General features: G+C 41.9%; 1 protein-coding gene across 6 annotated transcripts in view; it reads right to left on the bottom strand.

Annotated features, from left to right (window-relative positions):
• The window catches only part of dlg2 (discs, large homolog 2), a 204,717-nt gene that overhangs the window by 155,419 nt on the left and 23,255 nt on the right, over window positions 1–26,043 (bottom strand). For 4 of the 6 annotated variants that reach the window (XR_013933583.1, XR_013933584.1, XM_080435020.1 and 1 more), the window contains exon 4: window positions 13,577–13,645. Coding sequence is in view for 3 of the 6 variants with exons in the window: in XM_080435020.1 (XP_080291146.1) it covers window positions 13,577–13,645 (69 nt within the window). In the remaining 3 variants the exon portion in view is untranslated. Of the gene's footprint in view, window positions 1–6,054; window positions 6,277–6,371; window positions 6,403–13,576; window positions 13,646–26,043 lie in introns of those variants that run through there. The other 2 variants (XM_080435024.1, XM_080435022.1) reach the window with 2 other exon arrangements.

The raw sequence follows: 26,043 nt of genomic DNA, 5'->3' as shown, positions 1-26,043 counted from the left end.
TGATACGTTTTTGTGACGCTGTAGTATGATCAAGTAGGGCTTTAATTCACGAAAAATAACAGTTTGAATATGGAGATTTCTGCCCAAAAGCAACGATATATATTTTAATGTGAAAGTGGTTAAATCTGTCTGTGGGTTTTATAAATATTCAACCGATGAAAAGTATTAACAAGAGCTTGCGACTGAATAATAACTACATTTGATCCAGTGGAAGGAACACAGATTCTTTTTTTTTCTCCATTTCCTGAAAAGTAACAGTTTTGGACATACAAGGTTTCTAGCCGACAGCGACGAGGGAACCTACTATGCGGCTGCAGCTGATAGAATTCCTTGTTGTGTGTGTGGGCTACACTTGAACATTACATAAAGGATGTCAGCCCCCTTAATGATGTCATACACAGTCGAGTCCACCATCCTACAGCATTGGTTCTCAAAGTGTGGTCCGGGGACGCCCAGGGGTCCTTGGGGGGGTACCAGGGGGTCCCCAGCAAAATTAGTTAATATAGCGTCACAGTCATTTTAACAACTTTAACCATATTTTATACTTTGACTATTGCTATTCAAAAATAGCACATATACAAGCTTGTAGATCTGCACAAAAATGTTTTGAGATGTGGGGACCACAGCCAAATACATATCATTTTGGGGATCCTTTTTTTTCCTTTTTTCTCTCCTCCGCGTCATCAGTGCCCATACCCTAGGTGGGGTTGGCGAAAGGGCCTCTCTGTGTGGAGTTTGCATGTTCTCCCCGTGTCTCCTAGGGTAGGTACCCTCACAAAAACATGCAGTAATCCTGGTCTCTATACTGCCTCCCCCTGGTCAGCCGGGGCGCCTGATGGAGGGGAAAGGAACTGGTTGGAATAACGTGTTCCTTCCACGCGCTACGTCTAACCAGGGAACCTCCCCCCTGTCGGGTGATAAGAAGCGGCTTGCTAGCTCTCATGCATTGAAGGAGGCATGAGCTCTGCTCAAGGCTCTCCCTAGGCTGGCAGAGGGAATGTAGCGCCCAGGATTACATAGGCAATTGGCACTGGGTGAAAAAATGGGTTACAAAAATAGTGGGATAAAAATGTATATTTGCTAAAAATAGCAAATCTACAAGCTCATAGTGCGGTATGAGCTTGTATATCTGCTATTTTGGAATAGCCAAAGTATAAAAGAATGGTTAAAGTGGTTACACAGACGCATTCCCGGTTTGAATGGGCTAAGAGGGAAAGTTAATGTATTATGTACAGAAGTCTCCTCTGTGACGGATGGACAAAACAAGAAGCTGCTAGTCATTTTGAGTTAAATTTTCAAGTTGTATTCATCTTTTGTATTCTGTATTCATCAGTTATATACAACAACACTGCCAGTCAGTATCTGTCAAGGTCAGAAGTGTAGTGCATCCTTCAATGATAAGGTGAAGAAAACAGCTTGTGTCTGTGCAAATATACAGGAAGTAAGTAAGTAAGCTTTACCGAGCCATGAGGCCCATAGGGCAGGAGCCTATCTCCTGTTTCTGTAGCGTATACCATTAGTTCTCAAAAGTGGGGTACGGGGACCCCCAGGGGTCCTTGGGGGGGGTAACAGGGGGTCCCCAGCTAAATGTGTTAATATAGCAACGCAATCATTTTAACCACTTTAACCATATTTTATTATTTGGCTATTCAAAAATAGCAGATACAGTACAAGCGCAGATACAAGCTCATAGCCGCGCTATGAGCTTGTGGATCTGCTATTTTTGAAAAATCCCTGGCAAAAAATATTTTTGAGATGGGGGGTTCGCAGCAGATATACAAGCTCATAGCGCGGCACCAAGTGCAGCGCTATGAGCTTGTAGATCTGCTATTTAGTTTTAATCGTGATTTTTTTGCAAATCTTTGGCTATATATATATATTTTTTTTTTAAAAGCAAACATTTGTAACTGTCAAATATCTCAACAAATGTCCCAAAATATGTTGTTCCAGGGACCCCCCCCCCCACCCCCAGAAGCAAAGATTTGAGTTAAAAATGTTTCCCAAAAATATATGTATTCAAAGACTTTTTCAAAAATAGCAGATCTACAAGCTCATCTGTATATCTGCTATTTTTGTGTGTGTATAGTATAAGTATAAAAATAATGGTTATAGCTAAAAAATCTAAAATGACACAGATGCGTTCCCGGATTGAATGGGTTAATGAATATAACAATAGTATTATTATAACCAATCTGTATGGTAGAGTATTAACTTAATACAATAACTAGCACAACATGTGGTGGCTGGAGGTGGTGTACCTGCTCTTCTATTGAGACATGTACACCCTGTGGTCAGCTATAGGACCACTACTGGTTGACGAGGAGTATCAAAAGTGCAATTCATCCTCTGCTCAGATGGGCTTTTTGTATTACTGTAGGTCAGTGGTTCTCAACCTTTTCTGGATCAGGGCCCACTAGAAAAATCTCAAAAGCGCTCGCCGCCCACCCATCTGACCACTTAACACGGCATCTGGGGCCGCATGAAATTAATTTTTTTTTCTAGGTTTTAAAGAAAACATACCATGTGTTTCTTTTCTTTTTTTTACACATAACCGTTTGTGTTATATTATCATTAAGATCTTAGTGTTTTGCCAATTATTTGGGGGCCCACTTGTAATATATCCTCACGGCCCGCCAGTGGGCCACGGCCTACAGGTTGAGAATAGGTTAACATTAGAAACGTTGGCACTTCAAAATCCCAGGTAGGACAGCGTTACGAATTGCAGCTATTTTCCGGTCATTACAGTGTAATATTGACAACACAAAACCTTGCGAACATCCCCTTTCATGCATTCACATTCCTCCACAGCAACTCTAAGTTGCTGTGGACTCTAAATTCAGTTCAGTTCAACCACAGTGTACGGTTTACCCCTGACCTCACCCATGCAGTTCTTCACAACATAGAGGCACATGATGTGAACCACTTCAAGGCCCACACAAGGTCTCCATAAGACCCATGGGCAGACAACAGGAGCGGAGGGGGAGACAATTTTTTCGCGTTTTGTCCATCGAATTTACTATCCGTCCGCCTGCGGACTGAAATCAAGCCGACGTGCATTCACTGCACGTTCGGCAAAAGTGCCCGTGGCGACCTTTGGACAGTAGTGGGGGAAAAAGTTTCTCTGGTCTCTCTTTCTCCAAGAAAGAGTGGGTGGAAGTGACGTTGTGCAATGTAGAAATACTCTGTTACAAGTGAAAGTCTGGAATTCAAAATGTACTTGAGTAAAAGTACAAAAGTACTGGTATCAAAATGTACTTGAAAGTACCAAAAGTAAAAGTACTCATTGTGCAGAATGTCCCATTTCAGAAGTTTAAAATGTATAAAAGCATCTCTTGAAAATAGCAGATCTACAAGCTCACAATGAGCTTGTAGATCTGCTATTTTCAAATGGCCGAAATATATATAGGGCTGAAGTGATTAGTGTGTTTTGTAAGTGTCCGACATATTTCCACAACAACAGGCCAGTTCAGTTCAACCACAGTTTACGGTTTACCCCTGACCTCACCCATGCAGTTCTTCACAACATAGAGGCACATGATGTGAACCACTTGTGCTGGGGCATGTGCTGGGGGAGGCAGCACATGCTGGCTTTCTCAGTAATGGCTCCACACACTGAACACAAAACAAGCGTGAATATTTCCAGCGAATCAACATCGTAATTGTCCATGTGACTCTCTGCCCCAGCCACATGTGAGTTTATGTGTGCTCTGATAGATCAGGAAAACAGAAAAAAAATTAAATAGAATAAACAAACAAACAGTGACCGAGAGAGAGAGAGAGAGAGAGAGAGAGAGAGAGAGAGAGAGAGAGAGAGAGAGAGAGAGAGAGAGAGAAAAAGAGAGAGTACATTTGTCCTCAACAATGATGGGTGGAACTGTCTTTCTGGACATAGGCTATGTTGCTTAAACTTAGGCTGTAAAGCACTCAATAGAGATTTTTCAACCAGGTCTCAACCAGGTTCACTCAGAATATGGTCAATGCAGACTTCACTTTGATGTGAAAACTGTAGTTATACAACAGCCTAGTTTCATGTAACGTCCATTCTGCATCTTTCAGCAACACAAGGAACAAGGAAAATAATAAAGACACCATTAACTAAATCTTCACAATTGTCTTTCAAAATGTTGAATGATGAAATATGTTTTCAATCATCAGCATTGTGTTTTGTAATATGGGGAAACGCAGGGGGAAATGAGTCCAGTTAAACAAAAAACAAACAAGAAAAGTAATTGAAAACCAGTGCGTTGGGTGACAGAAGTTTGAAGTGCTGCTGTCACATGTCACTAGGCAGACAGACAGTGCAGAACGGTACCCAAAGACAGGGGTTCCCAAATGTATCCATGCCAAGGACTTCCAAATAGCCATAGCCTCGGCTGTGGCCCCAATTGTGATGTGTGTGGGACACACACACACACACACACCATAATGACAATAAATTGCTGCAATAATATTATCATTATTATTATCAATTTCATCCCCTTCATTTTCCGCTCCTTTCCAATTGGCGCAACTGCTGGCCCCAACTTTGAAAGTTGGCCTTGAAAAGGCCTTGAAAAGGCCTTAAAAAACAACAACTTGTATTTCAGCTTCAACCTTTCTCAAACAGAGGTTTAAGAATCATCGTTTACTAGCTTTTTCCCTTCTTAGAAATGTAGAGGAGTCAAAAGTACAATATTTGCCTTGAAAATGTAGTGGAGTGAAACTAATAAGTATTAAAAAAAACAAATACTAAACTAAAGTACAGATACTAAAAAAATCCATAATTAAGTAAGTACAGTACTAAAGTAAATGTACTTCATTATTGTCCAGCACTGTAAGCTGCAGCTGAGGGCAAGGAGGTGTACAGAGGCCTGGTAGAGAGCTTCTTAGAGAGGTGTGTGACAATAATCATCTCCAGGACAACATCAGAAAGACCAAGCAGCTGGTGGTGAACTACTGATGGAGCAAGAAGAGACCCCAACATATGAATTTCCCTCCAATGATCTATAAAGGTTTATCTTATACTTTATCTTAACAAATCGCACACGCACACACACACACGCACACGCACACGCACACACACACACACACACACACACACAAAGAGGGAAGGAGTGATTCATACCGAAACACAAACATGCGTATTCACACTCGAAAACATGAAAAGCACACACACACTCACACTCTCACACTCACACACGGACCCCCACACACACACACACACACACACACACACACACACACACACACACACACACACACACACACACACACACACACACACACACACACACACACACACACACACACACACACACACACACACACACACACACACACACACACACGCTGCATATGAAAACATCCTTTGGCAACAGTCAGTTATTAGATTATTCCCTTCGCAACGCATAGTGATGAGGCAAAGACACTGGTGCCAAAGTGAGTGACCCAAAAATATGTTGTTTGTGCACACAAGTAAAATTATTTAACTCTGAAGTCAGATTTAAGCTTAGTTGTCCGCCGGTGTTGTGCACCGAAAATTATCTCCAAATTCTAACTTTGGTACTTTTTCGTAATTAACGCCCCTACTTCAGATCACACTACATTGTCACACAAAAGCATCAAAAGTAGCAGATCCACAAGCTGGAAACGCGAAGCGACGCGTTTCGAGCTTGTTGATCTACTACTTTTGCTATTTTTTAATTTGAATCCTGAAAAGTAGCAGTTTTAGATATATGAGGTTTCCACCTCGACAGAGACGATACCTAGTACAGTATCATGTCACGATGTCAATATAATATCGATATACCGTATTGCCCTTTCCTACACACACACTCCAAGGACACAAATTGACCCAGGGTCGATACGGGTCCATCTGTGTCCATTTTCACACTCTCACAGTTACATTACATTGAGGATTTTGGCTCGCACACATGGAGCACAAACATCCAGAAATAACCACTGCACAGACCAAGCTTCTTTCCTCCTGCCTTTCATTCTCCAACAATCTCTCTCTCAATCTCTCTCTCTCTCTCTATAATCCAGTCAATCACTCATTCAAACTGAGCATCTTACCTTAGTAGTGACAATGCAAAGGCAATCCATACTGATAGGGAAAAAAAGAGCTCTCAACCTATGTTCAAACTCATGGCCACCGCCGCTGAAATCTCACACACTCACTCTCACACACACACATAAAAAACAACTAAAAGAATAGAATAGCAGTGTGAAAAAAGAAAAAGAATTAATAGAGAAAAAAGAGAGTTTGCTGAAGAGGAGGATGAGAAGAAGAAGAAGAAGTAGAAGGGGACCGAAGCTGCTGCATGTGCACACACATACATAGACACACACACACACACACACACACACGCACATGCACACCACAGACGCACACACTTGCGCTCGTTGGCGAGGAAGGGTACGGCGGACAGACACTACTGCATGTGGGCCCCCTGTGGGAAACGGGATGCCTCCTCCACAGCGCTGAAGGCAATCAGGATTCCTAACGCCATCTCAGAGGCTGCCAAGCGTCATCAACCGACACGCGCGTGCAGCGCGCACGGCAAGCGCGCGCGACAAGCGAGTGAGCCGCTGGCTTGGCCCCTTACTCCGACCCAAGAGCATTCCTGAGCTCCTCTCCCTCTCGCCGTTCATCCACTCTCTCTCTCTCTCTCTCTCTCTCTCCTGCTTTAGACAGGCTCCTCTCCTCCTCTGCTCTGCCCTCTCTCCTGCTGAGCGACTGAGCAGCGGCGTGCAGGGAGAGAGAGACAGAGAGAGGGGACGGAGAGAGAGTAAGAGAGAGAGAGAGAGAGAGAGAGAGAGAGAGGGGGGGGGGAAGAGAGCAGAGTGGAAGACAGCAGTACTGCTGCCAGTTAAGCGGAAGGAATTTGATTCCCATGCTCTCTGTCTCACTTGGCTATTACCCCTGGTTTAGACTTGGTTGTGCGCAGTGCACACCGAAAATTGCCAATCTAAAAGCTCACAATGCTTGTCACGGCAGGAGGTGTTGTGAGCTTGTAGATCTGCCATTTTCAGCGTACGGCAACTGTCCACAACTAAGAATGAATCAGGCTTTAGCCACTATGTCAGGCTGACTAGAAGTGAGTAACACACCGTAATTTCAGTTAGTATGAGTGTTTGTGTGTGCGCATGTGTGTGTGAGCGTTGATGAGTTTGATAGCAAAGATTTTAGCAGTTGGTGTGTGTGTCCTGCACATTCTAATACTTTCATTATTATTCATGTAGCAAGAAAACACTGGATGAACACCCTAGTAAAACCAGGTTTGAAATGAAGACAAATAAAGAACAACTACAATAAAGATGAAGGAAGATTCACATACAAATATTTTGGTACTTTCTAAAGCAGTTTTATTGCTCGACCCCTTCATTCCTACACAATACAGTTGGGTCGGCACAAGCTTTTAGGTTTGAAGACACTGCTTTACCTAGGGGAAAGCAGAATGAACTGTAGGATAGGATTATAGCGTATTATGTATTACAGTAAGTATTAATAATTCATATAGCTTGACTGAACTGGTAGCAGCTGTCTAGATTGCTGCACTCATTTAAAAGAAAGTGAAATGAAGTATAGAGAAATGTATTTTGTAAACTTAGGGTTGAGTTTATACTGTAACAAGGATGCTTCACCATGCACTATAGCCTGATTTATACTTTTCCGTACTACGGTGTTATGCACCAAAAATAGCCTATCCACAAGTTCGTATAGAGCTCTCTACAAGCTCATAGATAGGCTATTTTCAGTGCGTGACACCATCATACAACAGAAAATAAATTAAGCATTTCAGTCCTGTGAGCTAACGTTATCTATTGTTAACTTTAATGCCACTTGACAAGTTAGCATACCTTCAAAAAAACATGAAAAGAGAGATTGAGAACCATTGAAATGGTTCTCAATCATGGCTTTCCATTCCAGCACAAATATTTGATTGTCCAGTAGTGTACAGTTGTAATTATTATGCATGCACTTCCAGCAATGTGTGGTGGGCTACTTCACACTCCTCAGATGCATTATGTTTCCATATCGTTCTCACAGCGCATACCGAGTAGATGCAAGTCCCAGTACAATGACTTATGCAACAATGTGTAAATATTTTATGTTTGAGGCTATCTTTCATCTTGCAAGCTTAGCAGCAGGAAAATGATATGAAATTGCATTATAAATAAATAAGTACCTTTTAGGTATATATCCCGCATAGATTAGATCTCTTCTACAAACAAATGCATAATTTCTCAGGTGTATGATTATTATAAATGGATGGATTAATATAGATTTTATTTTACAGTACAATTGAGTTAGTATTTGTGAACTCATTTGTCCTTGTATCATTGGTACATTTTATAATGCCACCAATGAGAGGTGCTCTTTCCCACTTTATTTGCTCTTTATAATAATATTATAATAATATAATTTAGCCCAAGAAATTAAGCAGGCCCATTTAGGCATATTGATTGATTTTATAAATGTTTGTATTCTATTACTGTATATGCTGATAATATTATGTTGATGGGTAAAAGTGAGATTGACCTATAGAAAATGGTAACGACAGTATTAGGAGTTTATGGTGTAATAATTGGAGATTGTAATAATTGGAGATTATCCATTAATAATGAGAAAATTCTGATTACTATATGCACTTTAGAAAGTGCTGAATAGTGTGACCATATGTAATATATGTTCAGTTTGGATCTACAGTATGCCTTTAAAGTATACCAGAACTTATCTTAGCTTAGTTTGTATTTGATGAAAATATGAACTTTAAGGAGGGTATAAACTATAAAGCTACATGGTACAGCACTTGGTCTTGCCTCGAGAGAATCTTAAAAATGCGCCACGTTGAATTGGATAAACAAAGCACTGAACAACAGCTTCCGAGACCAACGTCTGGAACAACTGTTCAAAATGCATGAGAAACACTCTCTACCTCATGTACTGTACCACCCCGATACCTATGTTCTCATCCCATTGAATGGGACCATTATCACCGTTCTCATGCCATAGCTATGGTCCAGTCAGTAGGTCCCTACTGGCCTACCAGGAGGCTCCGGTAGGCTGTTATCAGCCATTCTATGGGTGATTCAATGTTACAGAATGTGCGGTATACCAGGAGGCTCTGGTAGGCTGTTATCAGCCATTCTATGGGTGATTCAATGTTAACGCATGTGCTGTCAAGGGGCGGAGTCACATTGAAATACACGCTGCGAAGTTCGCTTCTGCCGACTCAGCACCGTCCGAGTTATGTCCCGATAGACACAGAATTGTAAATCATATTTTGGGAAAATTTGGTCCCAACTGCCAATCAAAGTGACTACTGGCCAATCACAGCGCGTCTTTTCCGGCCAATCACAACGCGTCTTTTCCGGGACTTACGTTAGGGCTGATAACAGTCTACCAGAGCCTCCTGGTAGACCAGTAGGGACCTACTGGCCCATAGCTATGGGTTGATAACAGTGATAATGGCCCCGTTCAATATAGGATGATAACGTGAAGATCGGCCTGCCTCGCCTCTTTGCAAGCCTTGTCTCTTGTTAATAAACTCATTGCATTTCAACTGGCTCTGCCTCCGGTTGTTGCACTTGAGTCCTACCCTCTTGACACAACCATATTACATCTATGTTTTAGGGAGATCTAACAGAGTCTGTTTACTGTAAAATGTAAGGTACTTTTGGTTTTCAGCAACAGCAGTCACAATTCAAACAACAAATAAAATCCTTCTGCAACTTGAGGGGGAAAAAGACAATGCTGTACTTATTCCTTTACTGTTTTCTTTTTTATAGGATGGGAGCATATTGGTACTGTACATTCAAAACACATACTTGAAACAGGGGTTTCCAAAGCATATTTAAATGTATTTTTAAATAAATATCTGACAAAATGTAATAAATGTAACTACTATAAGTCTATGAATATTTATAATTATTACACAGAATTACAGATAACAATTATTGACACAAATGTTTAATCCTGTTTCGTCTTCCTCCCGCTTGAAAGGCCTATCTGCGCAAGCCAGATAAGAGAGAGAAAGAGATAGAGACATCAGGCTTCTTCATTGTGAACAGACAATATGTCACTTTCAACTGATAATTCAAGCAAAGGTTTGCACCACGTTATACCACGGCCAAGTTTAAGTTTACATACATATGCACGACATTACACAAGAGTGTGCAGTAGGTGAGTCCTTTTTTCATTATTTGTTTGCTGGATAAAGGCAAACTTCTACAGATAATACCAATTTGTAACTATCATTGCTGTGTGAATCTGCAGGCATAACTAAATGGTAAACGGTGCATTTACTGTATGTAGCAGCTTTATCCAAAGCGCTTTACCATGTGCATTACATCCACCCTTTCACTCACACATTCGTACACCAAGAGCGGATGCAACCATGCAATCATCAACCTGCTCAAGACTAACCCAGGGGGAACCGGGGATCAAACTGGAACCTTCCGATTCCCAATCGACGCTCTAACTCCTGAGCCATTGCCACCCAACAGCCACTACAGTACTTTGCTGTTGATCATCCTGACTGGATGTGTCTTTTAACCCTCACATCTCTATGTGCCTCCCCTACTAGCACATACTTAAGACCACTGACTTGAAATGTTCCTTAGCTAAAACATTTTGATTTACTTAATTTTGGATTACTATTTATTACTTAATTCATTATTTCCTGTTATGTTTCTTTATTATTATTAATGCTACAATGTCTGAAGAACCAGAACAAAATAATGTACCCGTACTAGGGGTGTAACGATACAGTTACTGTATTGATTTTAAGTTCAACGATCCAACTATATCGATATGTAAACCGCAACATATCGTATCACTTTACTTTGTATCGTATCGTTTTGTAATGTAAATAATCAATTGTATCGATACTAAGTACTTCTGCGTTGTATTTAGCAATTTTAAGAAGAAAAAAGTGTGTAAATGTGTGTATTCTCTGTGTTCATGTCAAGGTGCGAGTTTGTCCATATGTGTTCAAATACAATGTCCATGTATTTGCCAGAGCATCACTGTGTTTACTTATTACATCCATAATAATAATGTTTTCCCTTAAAAAACATGTTTGCTAAATGGTTACAAAGTAATTAAACTGAGCTGGGAGGTGCACACTGCACAATACTCCTCTACAACTGCCCACAAGGTATTCTCACTCTCAGCCATGTTGTGACAATGGAACATTTCGTGCACACACACACACACACACACACACACACACACACACACACACACACACACACACACACACACACACACACACACACACACACACACACACACACACACACACACACACACACACACACACACACACACACACAGTGGCTATAATGCCCTGTTTCACATAATATGCTGTCAACCTGTTTAAAATACACTGATGTCATTCGTGGGAGGACTTGCAACACAGTATGTGATCACTATGGGAAGATCATGTTGGCAATGTTTTAGAGACAACACAAGTAATTAGCTACCTTTAGTAACATACTATAGTCACAGCCATATATACCATTATTAGAAAAAGATCTGTCTATCACTATATGCCTTATCCTTACGACTTTACACACCTGTTACTTACATTTTTTCCCAACCTTCTACTGTACTGTACAGTATGTACAGTATCAGTCGATATGACTGGTTATACAGTACATCTCAAAGGCAATTATTGCAGCCTAGACTAGTCTGTAATGCCAAGCAGTCAATCTAAGTGACAGGTGTGTGAAGAGTGTGACGTTACACTCAGAGAAGGAGATATTATTATGTAGCATAATATGTCACTGAAATAGTTCCAACTCCTCAGTTTCTCTGTGTCGTCCTATGAGGAATCAATACCCTATCAGGCTCTACCGTCATCACTCAACTTGGCTGGAATACCTGCCTGGACTCCCTGGTGTTTAGACTCACAATTTCAGCTCTCACACCTTCCCTTCCCAAAAAACTATTGTTCTTCAGGGGAGCAACAGTTAATCAAACTAATTGATTAAATCGCTTATACATGTTTTTTTATCGATAATTGATCATTTAACAAAATAATTGATTAATAATTGATCCCCATTTCGGGCATGTCATTATAGGCAAAACATTTCACGAAATGTCAAAAACCCTCAAACATAGGGAAAATGTCTGATCTACAAGCTCACAACCATTGCATCGCGTTGTTAGCCTGGAAACCAGACAAATCTGCCAGAGCAAAAAAAAAAAGTCTGGTCATGCCAGGCTATCGCGTTGTGAGCTTGCAGATCGGCAATTAAAAAAAAAATTGCACGACACTGCAACATAATAGAAAATAGTAAATACCGTAAGTGATTCATTGATATACGTATATTTAAAAAGTAAATAACCATCTCCATTATTCGATTAATCGAAAAGGTTGTCGATAGAATAATCAGCAAGAAAATAATCGATAGTTAACTTGTAGCCCTACTTCAGCCAACATCCCCATCCAATCCCATGCCATCCTCCACGGCCCCACCATACATCTCACCCCGACATTCTTGGTACCTGTTTGCAGCAGGGGGATCGGCATTCCCGGTGAAGAGATGCATTGCTGAATTCGACTTTGATTACCGCTTTCATTTGTGGAGTACGCTGTGGCCGTACAGTCCTGGTTCGCTCTCGCTGCTGCCGAACATACTGTCCCTCACGCTCTCCCTTCCAGCGCCACAGAGCTAATCTTGTCAGTATATGCGACTCAGGAAGCTTCTCCTTATTGCATTAGGGTGAACGAATGCTGACCTCCTCTTGTCTGGCCTGTCGCTCAGAGGAAGACACAATACGTGGCCATCGCTGCTTTGTCACTGACAGTGATGGGACAATACGCCAGAATCAATCCTAAGCCTGACCTGACCCTCTAACCTAACTTGACACTGACATGATATCTTTTCAAGTAAAGTTCTGCATGGAAAGCCATGACTTCATCGATAAATTAACCAGTGACATCGCATGGATATTAGAACCACCGTATTGGCCTATTTAAACTTGATGGCAAGTACTGTTTCTGTATGACTCTCCTGTACAGTAAATGTTTATTATAGATCATGTTTACTTTGAGGATGAAGACACAATGCATTTCGCCATATTCACACAGTGAACTTCTTTTCCCCTTTTAAACTACTGAGAGCCATACACAGATCAAATACTTGTATGAATTCTTACAGGAATGACAAACAGACGTTTGGGAAAAGGGAATGTAGACCTAAGCCTTTGGACAGACTGCTTGTCCTTGGCCTAGAGATAAGCTCATTTACTTCAGTGAGTTCATTGATGTGTGGATTATGGAGCTAAGTGACTTCTTGAGGGATCAGGTAGTAGCTGCAAGGGTGGAAGGTGTTAAAAATACATTATACTGGAACTGGTGTACCATCCCATGGCTAATCATCACCAAGTGAAATCATACAATGAGATTATGAAAGGGGGAACCAAAGAGGCATTGACCATGACAAAATGATGAACGTGATGTGATACTGTGTGCTGTCACCAACCACCAGTCAGATCAAAGCAAACACAAGTATTTGACCGTGCACAATTACACAAAGGCATACACTGGGTTAACACATCTGCCCTAAAGAAGGTACGCACCTCAGAGGTCTTGACACTGCTCTCTGCTTCTTCTGTCCCACCGGGCTCTGAGCTACTCGGCTCCCTCTGCTGGGAACACAAACACAAGTGCACACGTAAGCCCATGAAGACAAACAGTAAAGTATTTTACATATTGCACGACAGGAACGTGCAGAAGGATTTGGAGAGGCAGGGGCTGGAATTTCAAAAGGGCACTTTTGGGATTTTGTTTCACGCCACGGACAATTATCATACTTTTAGGCCCAAAAACCCGAAAAGGTATCACTGCGTGCTTAATGGCCTCAAAGTCGCGCACCCAACAAGCTTTGAACTGAGCAGATTGGACATTCCATTCCAGAGATAATGGCCAAAACATCTTGAAAACGGCCACTTTCGCCGATTTTCGATCGCCGATTTTTGGCCATTGTCGCCCGTTTTTCTTTAATAACACGGGCTAGGAAAATCGTACGGCGACAAACTAGATGCCTGAGAAAAGTTCACTTTGAGCTGCATCCAACACATCCACTGGCATTTCCGTCAGCCTTACCGTTAGGCCGCTAGGGGCAGTTGAATTCTTCTTCCTTTTTTTTTTTTTTCAGTCTGGAGAGGGCACTTTTTTTAGCAACAGGTAAAAGGGCAGGGGCTCAAGCCCGACGATTTCGTGCATGCCCAACGCGTCGTGCATGCTGCACGACGCGTTGGAATGTGTCGCAAAGCGACGGGTAGTGAGCTTGTAGTTCCGACTATTTCTGGCAAGGATATTTGGTGTAGAAGGAAACAAGAGCAGACCAAGTACAGAGCCAACTCAGGTCCAATTTACTGAATCTAGAGGGTTTAAGTGGGTAAGCACAAGTCCTTTAAGACTGACCTAAAAGCCAGTTCAAATAATCATATTTAAAGTTTCATTATAACAGAAAGATATTAAAATGTTCTAAAACTACTCAGACAAAGACTATATGTCTTGATTCCATTGCAGATTATAACAGACCATGTTGTAATAGTTGGTGCTGACAAGAGCAGCTTAACTCTTGTGTGCAATTGTAGATATTAGCCTTTCCCTTCAGCAACACATCCATCAAAACCCCAGATTTACTCTAATGGAAGAATATTATGAAACTACTATTGAAACTACTTTCCAGGTTTTCCATTTATTCAAACTTTATATCACAAGTCTTACACACATCAAACAAATCTGCCACTATATTGAGACCATTGAAATCATTATCATTATCACATACTGTAACTAATACATATTGAATTTGATCAAATGATGATAGATGTTTCTGAATTCTTTGAAGGATTTCTTAGTATTGCCAGAATAGTATTACACAAGTAAGACGCGCGAACGCTGGAGGCGTTTGCAGTCAACGCAGATTGACTGTGGCTGCCATATTTCAACCACACTGTAGTAGTGCACTCTGCCGCACTCTGTCGGCTGTATACAGGCAGTGCAGCTGCTGGCATTTCAGCACGGAGTTTCGAGTGACATGGGGGCGCGAGCCAATGAGAGCGTGAACACACGCTGTATCCAGGCAGTGCAGCTGCTGGCATTTCAGCCAATGAGAGAATGAGAGCGTGAACACAGACGGAAGGAGACCATAAATATGGGACAGACAGACACACAACGCAAGCACGATGATATAGTAAGCTCCACTTGGTCGGAGGCGCGGCTTCGCCGCGCCTCCTTCCGCGTTCGCAACAAGTATTGGCACTTACAAATACACTGGGCAACAACTTGGCTGGGCACTTTGTTGCTTTGGTGAGCCTCTAATTAGATTTAGCATCTCAGGTAGTGTTAACCTATACATTACTGTGACTAAAGAAAGCCCCCTGGAAGTAGCAAACTATATGTAGGCCTACTTATGTACTACTAAACCTACTGTACTAAGGGTGAAGTAACAGCCATACTGGTCAGACCTAAACAGACTACATGCACAGCATATGGATACCATTTTTAAGAAAAGGATTTTGTAAAACATTACACAAGACAGCAATTTTAGAATAAACTGTGATTCATCATGTATCGCTGATTTGCTAATGGTATTTAGGTATTTTGACATCTAACTGATTCATCTGTAGCTAAACAATCCATGATGAAATTGTTAAACATTTATTATAAATTGGAGATAATTACGATATTAACTATAATAGGTTAGATTGTAATACAAACAATGGTGTCACAGTGGCTTCATAAATTATGGCCCCATCTAGACCCTCCAGAAAAATGCGATTATGCGATCGCATAATCGCATTGCATCGCATAATATGCGCATTGCATCGCATAATATGCGAATTGCATCGCATAATATGCGCTTCGCATCGCATATTTCGCAACTTTTCACATATTTAAATTTTTTCGCAACTTTTCGCATATTGCCGCATATTTCAAAACTTTCCGCATATTTCGCAACTTCCCGCAATTTCACCGCATAAAATTGCAAAAAAAATAACATATTTCATCGCAAAATCAAGGATTTTAGCCCGCATAATCAAGAGTTTTAGCCCGCATAATCAAGGATTTTTGCCCGCGTTTTTCTGGAGGGTCTACCCATCACTCCGGAGCTTTTTATAGATCATTGTACCATGGCCACGTAAAATAGTAATGTCTGGTTATAACAGTTTCTACATTTCTGGTCCGGGGTCCACCAGGGGTCCAAATGGACCCTTAAGGGTCTGTAACTCTGATAGGGTACAAATGGAACTGTACTATTTGAACCCACTGATTCCAGAACTCAGAAAAGGAGGGGGGCTTTATTCTCCAATACAGATTTCCCTGCCAGGAAATGCCCCAGCCCCCTCCCCTTTCCCAGACCAGGTGAGTGGTACATCCATTAGAAATGGCAATGCCAGCCCCAAAAGCACTATTCCAGCAAAGTTTGACCTCACTGACTTTGCAAAAAAGGTTAAAGGAGGTGGAATTTATTCGGAAATATAGATTTCCCTGCCAGGAAATTCCCCCCCAACCTTTCACAGACCAGGCAAGTGTTACATGTATGAAATTGGCTATGCCAACTCCAAATAGCCCCAAAGACATTATGCCAGCACTACTTGAATCCACTGATTAGGATAAGGAATGTGCCTGGCACAAGCTGTCTCTTAAAGGCAATGGCAGCCGACACTCTGATTGGTTTTATTAACGCCCAAGACACAACCAGGACTAATTCGGGGGCCGTTTAGAGCATTGCACTCGGCGCAACGGGCATGTTAGCGTCCTGAAAATAGCAGGCTGGGATACACCCCTACTGTGCAAGTTAAGACCTAGCGCAAGTGGCGCCCTCAAAATAGGGCCTTGAGAGTGTACATAATAGAACCAAATGGACTTGCGGGTCCATTTGGTTACATTTGTACACTCTCAGAGTTGCAGACCCATAAGGGTCCATTTGAACAACTGGCGGGCCCCGGTCCAGACGTTGAGAAACAGTACTCTAGATCATTGGTTCCCAAACTTTTTAGCTCGAGACCCAAAAGAGAAATTTGATGTCCCCCCGGGACCTAAACTAGTGAAAAGAGCTGCTATTCTTACTACTTCATAAAAGTATTTTTTTTCCCTCAAATTAATAATAATAAATAATAATACAATTTTTTTATGGAGTTCTTTTGAATAACATTTGAATTTGTTTTTAACTTGTTAAAGTGTTTCAAGTGTTTTGAAATAATTAAAAACAAAATGTAGGAAAGAATAAATAAAGGGGTATTTACTCACGACCCATAAAAATTGGTCTGCGACCCTCATAAGGTTCCTGACCCACTGTTTGGGAAACAGTGCTCTAGTCTAGATCAATGCTCACGATAGACTGCAGTAAAAAATCTGTAATAGCTGTTTGTTGGACCAAGACAACAGAATTAATTTGCATTTTTTTCTCAAATATTGAAGTAAAAAATATCAACACAGCCACTTTTATTCTTTAGTAAGTGCCCACGGTACAGTATAAGCATGATAATCATGATGCGGTTTCCAGGTATTGGAAAATAATGGACTTGGCAGAACCTCCACCTCAAGTGATTTTTCCCAATATCGAGACACCTCGCATTGTGGAATATATTTTCTTTATCCATTCCTGCTTTCATTCAGTAATTATGTTTTCTTACATTCAGCATTCCAAATTTTAAGTCAAGCTACATACAAACTCAAATTTATTTTCATTAAATCAATTTAAAACCTAGCAAAAATGTGAATGCAGAAAAGCTGAAATAACATAAATAAGGTGCGCCTATACAGGTTTAGTGTTCTACTGTTCTGCTATTGTGTTATTATTTGCCATGGAAATGCGTTAGGGGTATGTACCGGTCAGAGCCTTGTATTAGAGGTTGCGTCACCTCGGGGGCAGAAAACAGTGCCGGTCACGTGGTTCATGTAAACTCGAAATAGTGAGAAACGCTCATAGACTCCAGTGCATTCAGTAAACTTCCGGTTCAGGGCTTTGTCACTATTCGCCAATAGAAGGCTCTGTAGAAGACTGGCCCGATGAAGTGAACAGAGGTGACGCAACTCTCCTTATATGGCTCTGGTACCGGTATGTGTCATTTGTGATTAATGTTGTTGGTCAATATTCATTTGACCATTTGCTTCATGCGTGTATAATTTTGGGGGAAAGCATGAGGGATATGAGTATCTGCAGGGAGCACCCCCTCCCTCCACTGCTCAAGCTCAAATTTCACGTATATGCAAATATACTGTGACAAAAAACACCCCAAGGAGTGGGGCCTATATTATTAATGAATTGATTTGGTGTTTATGTGTGTGACTGTCATAATAAAAAGAGCATTTCTATCGAGATAAGTTGCCAGCACACTTCATTCATCATTTCTCAATCAAGGAAAAGCGTAGGGGAAGTGGCAGAGAGAGAGCGAGTTGGATCAGACACTCAATGCCGGGTGACGGTACCAGATTATAAAAGATGCCAGCCTCTCTTACTCGACAGAAGGCGCCGGCCTAGCCCAAGAGCGCTGGCAAGAGCAGCCGACAGGCAGACGGCGATATACCGCTTATGGCTGCCCTGGAACAATTATTTAGCTGGCCTGACTTCAAGAATGAAGCCAGGTAACAACTGTCACCAGATGGAGAGGAGAAAAGGAGAGATTAGGAGCCTATGTCATGGAGCTGAACAAACTGATACAATGCAACTATCCTGCCTTCTCGCATTACATCCAGGAGCAGCTGGTGCTACAAGTCTGTGTTCAAGGACTTGTAAGCATGGAAATTCCATGATTCCCCCACTCGACTTGCCTGCATCAGACAAGTCAAGTGGGGGGACGAATAGCCAATACAGCAGGTATCTCCAGTCTCACCCCACCAGTCACAGGGGATGAGGGAACGATAGAGGAAAGGCAAACAAATGCTCCCGGTCCGGCTGTTACTAATGTGGAGTACCGGAGCACATTGCGTTTAATTGCCCAGCACCGATGTCATTGAACCATCCTGCTCCGCTGCCGTTAGACTACAGGACGGCACTGCTTTCCCAAATCGGGACGGATAGGCCAGGCTGAAGGCATATATCTGAACTGTGTGTGAACTTAACAAAACTCGGTGCCAAGCTCCGATTGACATGGGAGCCTCCCTCTCCTTGGTCTGTCTAGGGATCCTGCCAGACGTAGGAGACCCTCTGTCAGTGTGTGGCTGACTGACAACATGCAGATACAGACAGTGACTGGGGAGAGAGCACAAGGGTTGCTCTACATCACGGTGGTGAATAAAAGATTACTGTGCCAGGAGTTTTGGCTGGCAGAGATCCAGGATGAGTAGGCTATATCATTGGACTGAATGTGCTTGGGCGATGGGGAGCTGTGGTGTACCATACAGCGGTCAAGCAGGCTGTCTCGATGTCACTGTCCTGAGAAACTGTGAGAGTGTCAGTATTGTCAGTGACTAGAGGTACGGACTACGGAGCACAGCAGCACCACTAGTAGCAGACAGTTACAGTGACTGACAGGATCCGTGACAACCCCACACAATCTGCACTGAGAGCAGGACAACGATGTGGTCATCAAACCTGGAGTTGGATCGAAGCCGGACAGCGCCCTGAGTGGTCTTGGCACCGGCCAGCCTGTATCACAAGTAACAGACATCTGAAGACGGGGGCAAGATACAACAGTTCCTCAATGCCTCCGCCCTACAATACACCAGATGGTCTATGGTTCGTCGGGGTGGGCCACTTTGGGGCTCCAAGACCCTACGACGACTTCGGACCTGCCTGTACTGGCCAAACGGAAGGCACGATGTGGAGCTACAGTACATGTCCACAAATTTGACAGCTGTGGCACAAAAAGGCCCTCACGCTCCGCTGCAGGGGGCTCCCATGGAACGTGTGTGGGTTGACATTCTGGTCCCTTCCCCCTCACTGACACAGACACACACACACATGCGTATATAAAATGATACAGTATAGATAATTCCTCAGTACTATGAAAAGTGAGACAACTAGGGAGCAACATTTAGCATCCCCATTATGGTAGGATAATCAAATGGAGGTTGAAGTCAAAATGCCTCTAAACTAAAGCTTGTGCCAAAACAGAGCTATGTTTCAAACTTAGCAATATATTTGACAGGGAAGGGATTAAATCATAAACAAACATTAATGAGATTAAAGATGAAGTTCAATGCCCCGACTGAATACTGGAAAGATCCATCACAACATAATATTACCTCTGACAGTCCGGCAGGCAGAGATTATCTTTTCGCCTCTGTCTGTGCGTCTGTCTATTTTGCATGGCAGCTATAACAGCAGTCTCCAATTCTTCTTCACTTAACCGCATCCTGGTACTGTAGGACTGGATATTCTCAACAAATCGATATCAATCAATGGTGTTTACATAAGTTTAACTTCGCAGAATGTAATGCCTTGTACACAACTTAATTTGCACTGTTTGAATGCATGTGTATAAATGTGCACACTTGCCAATGGTTTACTGTTTTTTTATACTTTTGAAGAAGAAGCAGCTAGAAAGAGTTTGACTGTAGATGAGCAGACAACAAAGCTGACTGGTACAATGCTAAGTAAAATGTCAAAAACCTTCTGCAACCAAAATGTCAAATTTGGTTGCAGAACTGTCAAAACTGAGCGACTTTAAGGTTACATTACATAAACGTATAAATGGTATTCAATCATTCATCATCAGACGAGTGATACTTTTATTCATTCAGATACAAAATACATAATACACACATAATGAACTGGTTGGATTCATCCATGTCACAGATGAAAGAGATGATAATGATTGTTACAGAAAATAAATGGGCTTTTGGCTGGTGTGGGTTTTTGGCAAATTTTAATGAGTCTTGGCTTTCAAAATCTGTATATACTGCAGCGTTGCCCAATTTATTGAGAAATACTTCAAAAGCTTGTAGACATAGACAGAAACGTTTAGAAGACAAAAAGCTAATGAGGTTGTCAGCAGTCATACGTGCTGTGGGTGCCGTTTCCTTCACTCTTTCCCTCCGATAGGATTTGTTGATAAGAATTGTGGGGATTGTATATTGGAATAGGCTCCCCCACATCTAATTGTAAATGTAATTAAATCCAGGTTTAAAAACAAACTAAAAGAAGCTGTCATCAGTAAAGACATTAGGTTGAGTCCATTTAGATTTTTCTTTCTCTTTTCCTTGTTTTATTTAATATTTACTATTTTTCTTTCTTTTGTTTTATTTTGTATAATATTGTGTTATTATTTCATACTGGATTTGTATTATTTGTCTTTTGTGTGGACCCCAGGAAGTAGTAGTAATGAGATAGACATACATTATTTTATTTACAGTATTGATTGATTGAAATGTATTGAATCTTTTATTAGTCAAAAGAATGTCGAAACATCCTATGACCCCAGGCTACAACACTGATGATACGTCCCAGGTGCATCCATGTGATGTTTTTTCGTTATAGTTATTCTATTTATAGTGGCTCATAGGAATGTATAGACTACGTGACAACCAGGAATAGATTGGTGACCACCGGAGAGACGGGTGACAGCCGGAATGTAGACGGCATCCGGGAGCAGTTTGGGTTGGCGCCCCAGTCTGTGTCTTCCGTGAGGAAGAAGCTCAACAAATCCACGGTGAGGCCTTTAGGAGGGCCATTCAAGCAAGCCGCAAGGGGAGCCTGCAGTACCACCACGGCCCAAGACACCATCACACCAGAATGAAATGTTTGGAGCGGGGGAGTCTGGTGCAACGCACAGGTCCTGGACCTGGTGAGACGAAGGAGGAGCCCGGCCAGGAGGCCATCCACAGAGCCTAGTCCCTCCACGTACCAGAGCCTCTCCTCTCCCCCAGTCCCGGCAGAGTAGTTCCGGACAAGCGGATTGAGTGGCCCTGTCTTTCCCTATTTAGGACTGACCGTGGGTAGCTACCTGGGACGTAAGTCGGGGCTTGATCAACCCTGGCTGGGTCACCTGGGCGAGGGTGTATGTTGCGAGACCCGAAACATCCTATGACCCCAGGCTACAACACTGATGATACGTCCCAGGTGCATCCATGTGATGTTTTTTCGTTATAAAACAACACAGTTACATTTATAATACTTTTGTCTAAAAGATCCGACCCAAAAAGTCCTTGCGGACCAACTTCCGTTGGGGTCCTTGAATTAATTTCATAGACATATATAGTAGCAACCAAAACAGTTCAAATCTTATGGCCTCCAGAAAGATGAGTTTTTAGGGCTGTTTTAAATGAGCCCAGCGAACTGCATTTTTTGAGGGATGGGGTTAGGCTATTCCATACCTTGGTGGCCGTGCTGTAGAAGGAGAATTTGCCCATACATGTACATACATGCTAATGTTGTTTAGTGGAAGTCAGAAGGTAAGTATGCTACTTAAATAGATGAAAAATACAGACTCATGTTTCACTGATAAATTAACTGTCAAATATAAAAATCTGAGTCAACTTTAAGGTTACATTACTTATAAATGATATTCAATCATCTGCTGCTTATCTGACGAGGGCAACTTATATTAATTCAGATACAAAACACATCACACATACATAATGAACTGGTTGGATTCATCTATGGCACAGATGAAAGACATGATGATGATGTTCTGTGATGTTCAAAATGAAAAGGACTTGAGTTTTGGCTTGTTTGGGTTTTTTTTTTTTTCGCAAATCTTAATGAGTCTCAGTTTCCATTTTCTGTAAATGCTGTGGCATTGCACAATTGGGTGAGAAATATATTTCTGAAGCTTGTAGGCGTAGATAGGATGGTTTAGAAGACAACAAGGCAAGCTAATGAGGTTGTCAACAGTCACACATGCAACAGTCTTTTTTTCTTCACTATCCCTCTGATAGAGAGAACTTGTTACTAAATATTGTGGGGACATCATGAATTTTAATGCTGTTTTTAGTTTTACCATCTTACTGTATCTATTATCTGTGTCTGCACTTCTTGCACAATAATGATTTTAATAGAAATGTGTTCTGTTATTAAGAGTATGCTAATATGTTGTTTACTTGTAGACAGTTGGTGTGTATGCTACTTCAATAGATGCCAGGTATGGTGTCTACTTGTTATTCTAATTCCTCAACCACTAACTTTGTTGTTTGTTGACAAAGGTTCATGGCGCTTACTCCACCCTTGAGAGTCTGCTACGTAAATGCTTAATTGTTAGAATCTGCTCTTTACAGCACTGAAAACTGCGGCTGCTTCTCTCTCTCTATTTCTCTGTCTTGGTCTCTCTCTTTCCTTCTGTCTTGGTCTCGGTCTCTCTCGCACACGCGCACACACTAACGTCGGAGAAACTTTCACAGCAGAGCCGCTCTGTTTGACAGGAGTAGCCTACTGTGAAGTTCTGTGTGGAACTGTCACAGAAAACTAGAAAAGGTGCTCCTCGGAGCACTGCCAGACCCCTAGTGGTTGAAATCTAAATGGCCGGACTTCGCATGACGTGTGTGCAGAGGAAAAGAGGGACAGACAGACCGACCGACCGACCGACCGACCGACCGACCGACCGACCGACCGACAAAGCCTCCTGTAGGCCGACCCCTTAGGTCTGGCAATTAAATTAATACAGCTTTTCTTACCACAAATCAAGAACAATGCACACGCATTAGAAGATGAAGCATCAGACAACAGCTCTGTCCATATCAGCATCAGGTTGCGTAGCGTGCAGGATAAGCCAGGAAGATGGAATGCACACACGATCCCAAACCATAAAAAAACATCACCACTTGAATTCTTTATGAGGGGAGTCAAGAGACCGTACAAGACCACCACAAAAGCTAAATTCAACTTTCTAAAAGTTGCATCTAACAGCATGGACGTACTCCTACTTATGTCACCATGAGACCTAATCTCTCAAGAACAGATTCAGAGCTGCACAACTGTACTCAAATGCAAAAGTGAAAAACGCTGGGGGCGCAGTTTTTCCTTTTTATTGTCTCCGCCAGGCCGAAAGGCATGGCGAGAGAGTATGTTTTGCACCCTGTCCGTCCGTCCGTGTGTCCGTCCGTTAGCAGCTAATCTCCAGCACCGTTGGCCCGGTCGCTGCAAAACTGTGCACACACACTCCCTGGATGCCAATTCAGAACCTTTGCCTAAAATTTTTCACATGGGCCAGTTAGAGCGCCACCAGGAGGCCGATTTGTGCAAAACCCATTATTTGATATTACTCCTACAAATGTTATCCAAACGTCATGCAAATCGGTACACAGTATCTCTGTAGTCATGTGATCAACACGGATCTGTCCGATTTCCCATATTCCATCCTCATTGGCAAAGGTAGGCTTCCAAAGTTTGCAAGATTGGTCCGTTTTGAACAAAATGCCTCAAATGATGAACGCAGCTTGCGATTTCCGTGAAATTTCACACGCACATTCCCACTAGGCCAAGGAAAAAATGCCACCATTTTCACATAGGCCTGTTATAGCGCCACCAGCAGCTCTAATTTAGCAAAATACATTTTTGGAACCAAATGCCTCAAATCATGAATGCAGTGTCCGATTGCCGTGAAAGATCTAAGAATAAATGGCACCTTTTTCACATTGGCCTATTATAGCGCCACCAGGAGGCCACAATAACGTACCAGACCTGGCGGAGACCTGTGCTCTGAGGAGCACTTTTTCTAGTTTGACTTGGGATCCCAGATTTCCAGATGAATCAATCAACTTTATGAAAGATTTGAAAGACAAACTTCTTTTGAGGAGTTATATATATACAGTACATATATATATACAGTGTGTGTGTGTGTGTGTGTGTGTGTGTCTGTGTCTGTGTCTGTGTCTGTGCGTGCGTGCGTGCGTGCGTGCGTGCGTGCGTGCGTGCGTGCGTGCGTGCGTGCGTGCGTGCGTGTGTGTGTGTGTGTTTGTTTTTTCAGAGACATGACATGGACCAAGATATGGGCCATATTTACCAACTACCCTATCGTCTTTAAAACCAGAAGAAAAAAGGTTGGGAACCACCAGACTACCTTTCCCTTCTAATGTCTTGAGTTTTTGTTTCATTATTTGGATTATTATAATCACTAATTTCTTTTACCAGAGCAAAGTGGTTGGGATAAACAGTCCCAATTAAAAAGTGCATATAAAGAGTCACATGATCTTCAGTAGGCATGTTGTTTTCCTTGTTTTCTTGGAATAGCAGCTTCTTTTGGATTCATCTCTCTTGGTATTTCAGTGCTTCATGGCCTTCACCCCTTCAGCAGCACCCTCTATTCATTCGCTTTAATTAGAATGTCCCAGCACTGACAAGCACACATGCATCACCTCTTTTATCTGCTCTATTTTCCCTTCTCTTTCTGTCTGCCAAGTGAACAACTTTAGAAGAAGAGTGGGTGTCTTTTTTGTACCGTCCAAATAGCTTCCATTGTATATGTTCATTGTCAATTTTACAACAGCATTTCAGTGACAGTGCAGCATGAATTGTGTATAAAGTAAGATGTTGCAAGATAATAGGTGTGTTTAAGGAACCAGGACCAATGCTGACTTCGGGTACTTTCTGGTAGATGAGTGTGTATAGTCACGGTATGGTACAGTGTGTAACAGGCTTCCGGAATCCATGGGCCCAGGCACTAATTGGTATCACTCAAGGTGGCAAATTCTAGTTTGGTATTTTGAAAATTCCTAGATAATATTTTCAACATGATAACCCTTTCAAAGTGTTAGCTTAGTCTCAGCTATCAGCCTGTCTGAAACTGTTGATCGAAATAATGGAAAAAAGCTGGTCACTTCGTTTGAACAGAATATCATACATGGAAGAAATTAGGAATTCTACCTCACTTACCTAACCAATGATCATATCATATTATTATTATACTGTCATGTAATACTCACAAGTATGTTTTCATTAGTGTATTATCACCTGAAAATATGACTTGTGTTTTCATTACTAGTCTAGTAATAATGTAAATTGACCTCACACAAATGGTAACAAAAGCTATTTCACCGACATTCAAAACGTTTGAATGAATAATCATGAAGGTATCTACGATATTTGAAAGAAGAAGAAAGCTAAAGTTCATGCCTGACTGGTTGTCATTAACACATCCACCGCCAGAGGTTAATC

The sequence above is a fragment of the Gymnoscopelus braueri genome, assembly GCF_963280865.1.
Source record: "Gymnoscopelus braueri genome assembly, chromosome: 8".
Lineage (NCBI taxonomy): Eukaryota > Metazoa > Chordata > Actinopteri > Myctophiformes > Myctophidae > Gymnoscopelus > Gymnoscopelus braueri.
Note: the sequence above shows the minus strand (reverse complement) of the source record. Positions and strands in the feature narration are given on the sequence as shown.